Genomic DNA, 11,052 nt, shown 5'->3' on the forward strand with positions numbered 1-11,052 from the left:
TCTGCTCATGGGACCCGAGCAAGCAGGCAAGGGCCCCAGGGCCACGCTCAGTCTCCTGTGGCCTCCTTGTCCCCGGCAGCTCACATACCCCTGATTTCCAGACCACTGCCTGTTAGTTGTCTGTTCTTTGGGGGCCAACATTTTTAATGCTTAAAAAATATGATTAGTGCATTTGTTTTTATAAAACTTGCTGTACGTGTGTCTTAGTGCCATTTTAAACTTACTATTTCACAGCAGTAGAAAATGGGAAGAAAACCCATAAAAGTACTTTTCTCAGAAAGAACGTACTCAGTGACTTTACCCTAAAATAGCAGATCAGTCGATTTTTAGTAGTAAACGACTCAATTTTTTAAACAAGTATAAGCCTTGCTGTGTGACTAAGTGGTGGATGTCCCGCCTTGTGTGGTGGCAAGCGTGTGAGGCCTGGTGACGGTCCTGCCACCTGATAGTTGTTCTCCTTACAGTGTCATCGCCTACTCGGTCATTGTGGGCGCGCTCATGGCAAGTGGGAAGGAGGTGGCCGGGAAGATCCCCAAGGGGAAGGTGCGTGAGTGCCACTGGGGGCCTGCTGGGTGGGGCCTGGCTGCCACCCCGTCTCACTGCCACCCCTCGTCTCTCCCTTTTTCAGTTGGTCGACTTTGAAGCTATGACAGCTCCTGGCTCAGAGGCCTTTAGCAGAATAGCCAAAAGCTGGATGAACTTGAAAAGGTAATTCCCTGCAGAGGGGGACGGAGGCCCAGCCCGCGTGGACACTGTGGGTCCCGGGTGCTTGTGTGGGTTCAGGGTTGTCCTGCAGGGGGGCTAGAGATGAAGGTGAGGAAGGTGGTAGGTGAGAAAAGCAGGTGGGTCAGAGTTGCACTCCCAGCCTCCGCTGCTGGGGCCACTTGCCCTGGAAAGGGGCCTGCTCACGGTCAAAGCCTGACTCCCTGCTGGTGCTGGCACAGAGCCTGGTCGCTGCATGTGTGGCACGTCGTGGTGACATGGGCAGGAATAAGCCAGTGGTGCTTCGTGCCAGGAATCCGCAGACCCACTGCCCAGCTCTCACCCACCTCCAGGGCCCTGGGGAGGAGCCCGGGGTCAGACTCTGCTGCTTCCATGGCGAGCACAAGGAGCAGGCCTGCTTTCACGTCTTAACCAGCTACAAATTTGCCTTCATGCCCACAACAGCCCTCTGATGGCTACTGGGTGATATGTGCTCTTTAAAAGAGAGAGGTGTGCGGCTGGGATTGTGGCCCACCATCCCTCTGCCTGCCCCAAGTCCTTGTTTGGGGTTTGCCAACTCACACGTGGTCACAAGGCTGGCCAATGGGGGAGTTCTTCTTGCAAGCCTTCTGGCAGCCCCTAAGGGGACAGTGACAGCAGGACCTAGCCCTGTGGGTCAGTGTCTGCATGCTGGCCTTTGCTGAGGGGGAAGTTGGGCATAGAGAAGCCACCGGGGGTGTGGGGGGCGTGCGGTGTCCTCAGCTTCCAGGTCCAGCTGCAGCACAGCAGGAGAGGTGCAGGCCCACGTGATCCCTTTCACTTCTGAGTTGCCAGGGTGTCTGGGGCCCCTGCAGGGAGGGGTAACTACTGCACCTCCTGCCTGCTTTTCCCAGGGGAGGGACGAGGGCCAGGTGAGCTCTGGCCTGTGTGTGAGGCGGTACAGACCCTCAGACCTCGTCTCTCTTCCAGCATCTCTCCTTCCTACAAGGCTCTTCCGTCTGTGTCAGAGACGTTCCCCACGTTGCGGTCGATGATCGAGGTGCTGAACACGGACTCCTCTCCACGCTGTCTCAAGCAGCTCTAGCTGCACCATGGGCTTTCTGCACACAGAGGGCCGGGCCTCTTGCTTCTTAAGTTATTTTTTAAAACATGAAATTATTAAGAAATTAGGTCCTTTATTACTTTTGATACCAATTTTTGATAGGAATTGAATACTTGAAATCATTTTCTTTACTTTTCCAAACCATAAAAGAAATCATGAAAACAGGTTCTTGGAGAGAAGCTACTTGACTAGGAAGGGGAAAGTGTCGGTTGGTGTCTGTGGGTCTCCAATGACAGTCATGGGACTCCTTCCTTGAGCAAAAAAAGTTCACTTCAGAAGCCAAAAATCAATGACCCGAGAACAAAGCCAAGAACACACGGGCCTGTCTTCATAGCTGTGGGGCCGGTTGCTCGCAGACCTGGCAGACCTTGTGCCAGGTGTGGTCCGGGCCTGAGCTCTCCCAGCATGGGCAGAGGAGCTGGGCCCAGGAGTGCACCACCGCTGCAGCTAGAGCGCGTCGCCGACAGTGCCAGCATCCCGGCCCCGGATCACGGAACCATTAGAAAAAGACTGAGGTGACTCTGTCAGTCACTATTTGGCCCTGGATTGCAAATGTTCTGTTTTGTGAGCTAGGTTGGCTTTTGTGCCTAAGGACACTCGGAAAGCTGCTTGTCCGTGTGCAGACAGGGCGAGTGGCAGGGAGTGAATGTCATTAAACTGTTGGCACTGCCAGTCACCCTGGCGCTGGCTCCTTGACTCTGTGTTCTGCTTTTGTTAGGGTTCAAACAAGCCCCTTCCTGCTCTGGGCTGCCCAGTGTGTGTCCTGGAATGTGTGTGAGACCAGCCTGCGGAGGCCCCAGGAATCCGCCTGGGGTACCTGTGCGCCTCCGGGATGGTACCTCTGGTCCTTGCCTGCCCCTGCCCCTGCCCCTGCCCCTACCCCTGGGAAAGACACTGCCCAGGAACTGGCTCCCAGGTGGCCGCCACACACAGGTGGCTTGTGCCCTCTTCTGGCAAACCTGGAGACGGCAGTCATGTTGGTCCTCAAGTGCCTCAGTTTGTAAATAGATTTCACACCCACATATCATCTTCTTCCTGGGGCTGCGACTGTGCTCAGAGAGGTCGTCTTGCTTGGGGTGTGCCAGTTGGGGAGGTTAGCAACTCACTGAGGCCCCAGGTGTGCCCTGCTTCTCCATGCTTTAGGAACCAGGGCCTCGGCTGACTGGCTCGCCTGGCACTGCACGGGACAGAGTCCTTACCAGGCGGTCCTGAAGTCTTTGGCCTGCTGGGATGGTGCCAGGCACAGGAGATGCCACTGAGCCACACCAGCCTGGTCAGCAGTGAATATTTGGGGGACACAAGTATTCAGTCTGTAGCACCCCAGAATTAGAATTTATCCTTCTCATGACTTAGCTAACTCCAGATTCCTGCATTTCCACTTTGATGACCCATTTCTGCTCAGGCAAGAAGTGGCTCTGACTTGTGGCATCCTGGGGACATGTGGCTCAGGGACTGCTGAGGCTCTGGGGACCTGCGTCATGGCCAGGTGAAGGAGCTCTGTTGCCGGCCGAGGCGGTGCTGGTGCTCTGAGTTCCTCTTCTCAGGAAGGCTAAGGGGGTACGTGTATGTGGTGACACTGGAGGTTCTTTTGTCACACCTGCAACAGTGAGAAGGTCAACCACAGTTCCAGCTGCAAGTGGCCACTACATGAATCGCTCTCTGAAAAGTTCACATTGGTTGTACTTTTTATTTCTTTATTTTTGGTACCAGGGATTGAAACCAGGGGCACTGAACCCCTGAGCCCCATCCCCAGCCCTATTCTGTATTTTATTTAGAGACAGGGCCTCACTGAGCTGCTTAGTGCCTCACCGTTGCTGAGGCTGGCTTTGAACTCGCCATCCTCCTGCCTCAGCCTCCCTAGCCGCTGGGATAATAGGCGTGCTCCACCGCTCCTGGCTAGTGGTCCTTTTTTTTTTAAAAAAATATTTTAGTTGTAGATGGATACAATACCTTTATTTTGTTTATTTGGTTTTTTATGTGGTGCTGGGGATCGAACCCAGGGCCTCATGCAAGCTAGGCAAGCACTCTACCACCGAGCCCAGCCCTAGCCCTAGTTCTACTTTTTTATAGAGACCCTTCTTTTTTTCCTCTCTCATTTTTTTTTTTTTTTAGCAATGGGGATGGAACCCAGGGGTTCTCTGCCACTGAACTACACCTCTAGCCCTTTAATTTTTTATTTTGAGACAGGGTCTTGCTAACTTGCTTAGGGCCTCACTAAGTTGCTGATGCTGACCTTGAATTTGCAGTCCTCCTGCCCCAGGAGTCCTGGGATTACAGTCCCAGGCATGGCAACAGCGTCCAGGTTCTCCTTCTAGGAAATGCCTGCAGTGTGTCTTGATGCTTGTTTATGCCCCCTGAGTCTGTGGAGTGGGAGGCAGGACTTGGAGGTGTCTGTGGCTCCATAGCCCCTCAGCGCCCCAGCTGTGGTGAAGACTGAGAGGGCAGCAGCCATGCTCCCTGATGGTGGGGACACAGGTCCTGTGCTCCCTGATGGTGGGGACGCAGGTTCCATGACCAGACTGCACATGAGGCCCTCATGGGGCCGTGGGCTGTGGAAGTCCTGCACAGAGCCTCCTGTATCCTGGAAGTGCCTTTTTTCCTTATGTTTTGCAGTGCTGGGGATGGAGCCCTGGGCCTCGGGCATATCACGCCAGTGCTGGGCCCCTCCTGTGAGACCTCTGCTACCTGATACAGCATGCAAGCCACCTAGGTAGCTGACGTACTGCCTTGCTCAGGGAGGGATGACAAGAATGCATTCTACACATTCCTGAGTATTTCTAACCCCTGGTGGGTTGACTGCAGCCTGTGCTTTGGCCCTGTGGTGTGGTCTCATCACAGGAAACCCCCAGGTGGTTCCCTGGTTGTCCCTGGAGGACCTTTTCCCCCTGAGGGGTTTGAGAGGAGTATTAAAGGGCCTGGAGGGGTCAGCCCCAGGGTCCACACCACCCATTTCCTCCAGGCCATGCAGAAGGTCCTGGCTCCCTCCCGCTGCTCCCTGTTCAGACCCCACAGCTCCAGTCACCCTGAAGTGCCTGGGTCTCCTGCGCCCAGCCCCCTCGCCACTCTCCCTAGCCCCTGCTCTATGCCTCCCCACAGTGTGGAGTTCCACCAGAGGGAGGGGGCCCTGTGCCTGGGCCCTGGAGATGGGCTGTGCCCAGGAGCCGAGTTCCTCACAAAGTCCTGATTTCAGGGTGAGCCGCTCCCAGACCCCCGTCTCAAGTCAGGCCTCTGTGTCTGAGCTGCTGTACGTCAGGGTCCCTTCCCTGTGCCGGGATGGCTCCTAGAGATCTCACCAGTTCCAGCATATTAGACACTCTGTCTCCAATGCCTAGCACACAGCTTGGCTTCTAGTGGGTGCTGGGCCGGAGGAGGTGCCATGGGGGCTGATGGAGTCCCTGGACTTTCACACACACCAGACCCAAGGCCACTCAGGGGCACATGAACCATCACTCAGGCCAGGCGCTTTGAAAGTGGCACTGTTGATGGCTACGGCAGGAGGGCTGGGTACAGTGTCACTAGTAACGTTTGTTTGCAAACATGGAACTGCAGAAATTTTATATTTATGAGAACATGGGTTGAAGAAAGAAGAGCTACCATGATCCTAACCAGAATTACAGTAGTCATAATGGCAGCGGGGCATCGAGGTGGATTTTCCTGAAGTCTGACTGAGGCCCTGGGGCGGGCTCTCGGCCAGCAAAGTACAGAAAGCTTCCAGGCCAGGCTCAGAGGTTTGCTTTCCCACTCGCCTCCCCAGGCTGCCACCAGACACCCTTTACTCTAATCCCCCTGAAACCTGGACTTTGCTTGAGTGCACAGGGACTCCCACCCTCATCTCCATTCAGACACAATGGGAGGCCGTGTTTGGCTAGCAACTGCCCTGGCCCCACAGCCAGACCAGGCCAGGAGAGCCGCTGCTTCAAGTGCCACTTCATCAAACCCAGAGTGTAAGGAAGCGATTGAACCCCAAATAGTGGCTTCATCCCAGAACAGGAGGCTCCAGTCCACCCGAGTCTGCCTGACAGGGGGTTCCCCTGGCTTTAACTTTGCGGAAAAAGTGACCTGCGGTAACTTGGTGAGCAATTAGCTTTCTCCCTGTTTCTGTGTACCCACCTGATGAGCTCACCGTTCTGCCCCTGCCTCGCAGGGAAAAGCCAGTTAGACCTATGACCAAGCCCCTTCGGACATTCTTTTGTGTGTGTGTGGGGGGGGGGGGGCGGTGCCAGGGACACTGGACCACGGAGCCACATCCTCCAGTTGCTCACTTTTTGCTGAGGCTGGCTTTGAACTCAGGATTGCCTGCCTCACCCTCTCGAGCTGCTGAGATTACAGGCAGGCACCACCCTGCCCAGCAGGACGTCCCTTGACACAGCAGTGTGGTGGGAACTGTCTTCTGGGCAGAGCGCCATCCAGTGCCTGCTGGACGTGTGTCTCCTGAGCCCTCGAGATGCCACTGGTGAGACTCAGGAACCCCACTGTACGTTGTCTGATCTGGGTCAGTGCCGCAGTCTGGCTGGGCACGAATAACCGAGCCGCCACAAAGCCCTGTAGGTTCTCAACAGGTCAGTTTAAATGGCTTTGACAAAGCTGGACCTCCTCCTCTGACAGCGAGCTGTGAGGTATAATGTGGGGACCAGGAAGGGCTGGTGCGGACACCGGTTCAGTGTCACTATGATCCAAGGAAGGGAAGGGGAACCACAGCGGCTCCGTGACAGACCCTTCAGCATGCTCATGAATCTGTCACGCCTTGCTGGCCTGGGACATGTGAGGCTTCTGAGGGTGATCCTGCTCTCTTCTGGTCCACGTAAATCATGTTCCTGTCCTTCCCTATTACCAAAGGTAATTATTAGGGTTGGAGGTACGTTTCCTGTCCCTCATATTCTTTTCTCCTGCTACTAGGAGTGAACCCAGGGGTGCTCTACCACTGAGCAACATCCCCAGCCCATTTTATTTTTAAGACAGGGTCTTGCTAAGTTATTTAGGGCTTCATTAAATTGCTGAGGCTAGCCTCAAACTTGCGATCCTCCTGCCTCAGCCTCTGGGGTCTGAGATTACAGGTGTGTGACAGCACGCCTGGTCCCTTATATACTTTCTACACCAAAATAGTACACACTAAATTCCTAGTTTACTAACAAATTTTGGTCCAGATTTTTTTTCTAAGTTTGAACATTCTGATTCACAGAAGCAACTGCACAAAAAAACTGTAATGTAAGTAACATATATATTTGGTCTCTGTCCCCAGCTTCTGGTACATAGCTCCTAAGCCCTTGGAATTTCCTGAGTGGTGGGGTGAGAGGGCCACCTTCTGTTGCACACAGTAAGCTTTTGATGTCACGGGGTATGGTTCATGAGGGGCCTTGGGACACAGGGCTGGGTGCCTGAGGGCGGGCATGTGATCAGAGGTGGAAATTTCAGGCACTCCTGGACCCGTCCAAAGTGGGAGGCAGAGTACGGATCCCACTCCGCCTTGTGACCTGGACCCTGTGAAGCACATCACAAAGCGGACAAGAGACAGCATTTTGCACAAAGAATGTTTAGGTACTACAGCCTTCCTCCATCTCTCAGGGTCTTTCCAATTCACGGACAAGGAGCAGCACAGGACATACACTTACTGATATATGTGGAGAAAGACCAGAGTGTATAAAATAGAATGTTCACATAGTTGTATATTGTGTTTATTTTCCAAATTTTTTGTTAGTTATTATTTTTAGATGGTTATTTTTAAAAATTAACCAACAAGGGTCTGGGAATGTGGCTCAGGGGTAGAGCACTTGCCTAGCATGCAAGAGGCCCTGGGTTTGAGCCCCAGCACTGTGGGGGCGGGGGGAAGTTAACTGAGTCAGGAATGTAAAAAAATCTAATTTGTATTCTGAATCAGAAATCATTTCTAATGTTGGCATATACAAATAAATGCACTACAATTTCCTAAAAAGAGTTAGTAGTCTTTTTAGTACTTGGAGGACCCATTTCAGTGTTTTTTCTTTAGGTTTTATTGTTTTCTAGTTAATGGTCCCTGCAAAGCCAAGACCTCCAGAAGGTCCCAGCCTGGAAGTGTTGCAGAAAACAGGTTCCAAAACATCTTTAAAAGCCGACTCCGTGTATTCAGTGCAGAATGAATGCAGTTTAGGAATAGCAAACCAAACAGTGGATGTGGTGAGGGGTCCCAGGATCTCGCAGGAAAGGGAGGGCCCCGGGAGGGAGCCGGGCCTCCAGGGAGCCTGCTGCAAGAGGGTCCCTGGAGTCCTGGAGATGGGCCAAATACGGGAAAGCCAGGAAAGGCAGGAGAAACTAGAAAAGCAGGTCACGGTCTCTGGGGAGGTCAGTGCAGGGCCCGGAGAGCTGTCCCTCCTGCCTGCTGCCTCAGTGGAGCTCCCGCCTGCTTGCTGCCCTTCCCCAGCTCTGCAGCTGGGCAGCTCCTCCAGTAGGCTTACCCCCGTGACCTCCCAGAGACACTCTCCTCCTATGCTGTCCAGGACCAGCCTGGTCTCTCTGCTGCCTGCCTTGGCTTTCTTGTTGGTTCTCCGACTCGCTTCCCTGGTCTGGATTGCTTGGTCTTAGGCTGGATCCAAAGAGAAGACACAAACAGTGACAAAGTGGTGCACGTGCTGCGAGGACAGAGGGGCCAACAGCTCTGCCCTCCTCCCTGGGCCGCTGGGCAAGGCTGCACAGAGCGGGGAGTCCTGGGGCTTGGGGGTGAGACATGTGCCAGATGGAGAGAACCCTCCCAGCAGAGGCCAGAGGGGTGCGGGACACAGTTGCTCAGAGGGCAAGTGCCTGGTATGCCCCGCGTGGCTTGTGGGTGGGGCAGAGGGAGAGGTCTTGTGGTCAGACCTGGAAATGTGGATCTCACCTTCTGTGGGCAGATTCTGAAGCATGGGAATGAACTGATTAGACTTGAGAAGACGATTCGGCCTCAGTAGCAAGGATGGGTGAAGCTTTGCTCTGAAGGGTATGCTTTGCTCTGTGCCACTTTGACTGGGCCCACACTCTGCCCCAGGTTCCTGTGTGCCATGCTCGCACGGACCCTGCCTGTCCTCACCAGCATCTCTGTGTACTTCCTGGCGTGGACCTCACATTCCCAGCTGGCAGCTCCCCTCTGTCCCTGTGCTCCTCTCTCAAACTCCAGCCCTGCCATACTCCTCAGAAACCCCTCTCCCTGCAGACCTTCACCTCCATTCTTCACTCCACCACGATCCCAGTGATCTGAGCATAAACCCCGCCATCATTGTCCTGCACATGACCAACCCATGTCCAAGTGCTGCTGTGTGATGTCTGTGCCAGGGAGGGGTCGGGGAAGCCTGATCCTGTACCCCAGGTCAGGTGGAACCCAGGGATTCTGAAAAGTCTAAGTTCAAGCCTGGCCCTCAGGACCTTCTGCGGGTGCAGTTTTCAAAATAAGAGGGTGTGATATGTATCCTGAGAGTTTGCTCCCTTGGGTGCATGAGACTCGCTATGCTGCCCTCCAGCCCTGCCCTTGCTGGGCTGCACAGGTGAGGTGACCAGCAGGGCCTGCAGTCCAGTTCCCAAATGCAGAGGAAAGCAGCAAGGGCTTCATGCATAAGCGGTAGGCCCCAGAGCACCATCATCGTTGGAGCACGGCCTTCTCCTGTGACCGGCCTTCCACCCACCCCCCCACAGCCTCCTGCTCTCAGAAGGCCTTGAGCTACAAGTAAACCCCAAGCGCTCCTTTATGAGGCAGATAATTTAGGTTTTGGAGTGGCACTCTGTTCTCTAGACCTCCATGCTCAGAGTGGCTCGTGGCTGTGGCAGGGCATGTCCTCTCTGTGGAGCCCTGGAGAGGGAAGGCTGCAGGTGGTCCAGAGGCCCAGGAGCTGTAGAAAGGAAGGCCGGGCACTGGGTCTTGGGGGAGAGCAAGGAAACAGAAGGAATGGAGGGGGAAGCAGAAACAACTCAGGTCAGTGAGAAAGCCTGAGGGAAGAGCTTCCTATGGGGACAGAACCGCCACAGCCCACTGTCCTGAAGGAAGGTGCTAAGGGTGGAGTCTCACCTCAGGATGCTGAGGTGACCTTGGCTCAGTGGGGCAGAGGGAGGGCAGAGATGGCGGGATGCAATCGGTGCTAAGGAAAAGAACAGTCCAGGCTTGGGAGAGAGGAAGAAGGCCAAGTCCTGACAGGCCCAAATGACAGAGGGACAGCAAGGCTCTTCAGCCATGCAGCCTCAGAGCCTCTGAGGGTGCAGGGAGGAGCCCGGGCAGAAGGAGAGAAAGCAGCTTTGGTCTGTCCCGGGGAGCAACTCCTGGCCCTCCCAGAACTTCAGTGTCCAGGGCTGGCCAGCTCCTGTTCTTACAGAGGGGCCTTCAGCTAAGCCCTAGGCAGCCCCAGAGGGCCCACCGCCTCTCTCAGCCTTCCTGGGCTAAGGAAGGACATTTCTCGTCACACCAATGAGCAGGAACAGGTGGACAGAACCTGGGGAGCCCAGCCACATGGGCTGAGGAGAGCCACACAAAGGCAGGGCCTGCCCTTGGGTGAACTAAAGTCCAGGTGAGGGACAGGTGAGGGCCAGCCGAGGCCAAAGATGGCCGAGGCCTCAAGTGATGGCAAGAGGGAGACCCCCAGGGAGGTATGTGGAGGAGGAGACTGGAGGGAAGTGGGAATGTAAGGAAGCACCAGGTGGGAGGCCATCAGCCCCCAGTAGTCCCAGTGGCAGGACCTGGATTGTGGGTGGCCATGGACAGCTAAGGGAAGAGTATATGGCTGGGTTACACCATCGTATCTGGGGGCTGGGTTACCTCTCTCTCTCTTTTTCTTTCATGGTACTGGAGATTGAATCTAGAGGTGCTCTACCACTGAGCTACATCCCCAGTCCTTTTTTTTTTTTTTTTTTTTTTGAGACGGGGTCTTGCTAAGTTGCCCAGACTGACCTCAAACTTAAGATCCTCCTGCCTCAGCCTCCCGAGTGGCTGCCATGGCAAGTGTACATAATTACTCATCTCAAAACTGTCTGTTGAGGGCTGGCCTAGGCACTGGTAGCGGCTTTCTCTCACTGGAGGGCAGGAGCTGCTCCCCCTCACCTCCTGGCACGCAGACCCTCACTTCTCCATCAGCACGGCAAGTCTTCACGTCCTCTTGGTATGCTGATGGTATTTCAAGTGAATGGACCCAAGGACATAAATCTTCAAGGTCCAATCACCCTCTAATGTGACTCTCAGAGCAGGGGCCAGATGTTAATTAAATTTCACGAGTACATTTTTAAACACCCCTTGCCTTAGTAAACAGGGATTAGAGGGATAA

General features: G+C 54.4%; 1 protein-coding gene across 6 annotated transcripts in view; it reads left to right on the forward strand.

Moving 5' to 3' along the window:
- The window catches only part of Ttc13 (tetratricopeptide repeat domain 13), a 67,197-nt gene extending 64,697 nt beyond the window's left edge, over positions 1 to 2,500 (forward strand). For all 6 annotated transcript variants that reach the window (XM_046432037.2, XM_046432038.2, XM_046432039.2 and 3 more), the window contains 3 exons: positions 465 to 543; positions 629 to 708; positions 1,672 to 2,500. In XM_046432037.2, the coding sequence (XP_046287993.1) occupies positions 465 to 543; positions 629 to 708; positions 1,672 to 1,786 (274 nt within the window). In that variant the 3' untranslated portion in view covers positions 1,787 to 2,500. The remainder of the gene's footprint in view (positions 1 to 464; positions 544 to 628; positions 709 to 1,671) is intronic.
- Positions 2,501 to 11,052: the final 8,552 nt, after the last annotated feature.

Source organism: Marmota monax, unplaced genomic scaffold, assembly GCF_021218885.2.
Source record: "Marmota monax isolate L192 unplaced genomic scaffold, Marmota_monax_Labrador192_F-V1.1 WCK01_AAM20220418_F8-fsc00071, whole genome shotgun sequence".
NCBI classification, from domain to species: domain Eukaryota; kingdom Metazoa; phylum Chordata; class Mammalia; order Rodentia; family Sciuridae; genus Marmota; species Marmota monax.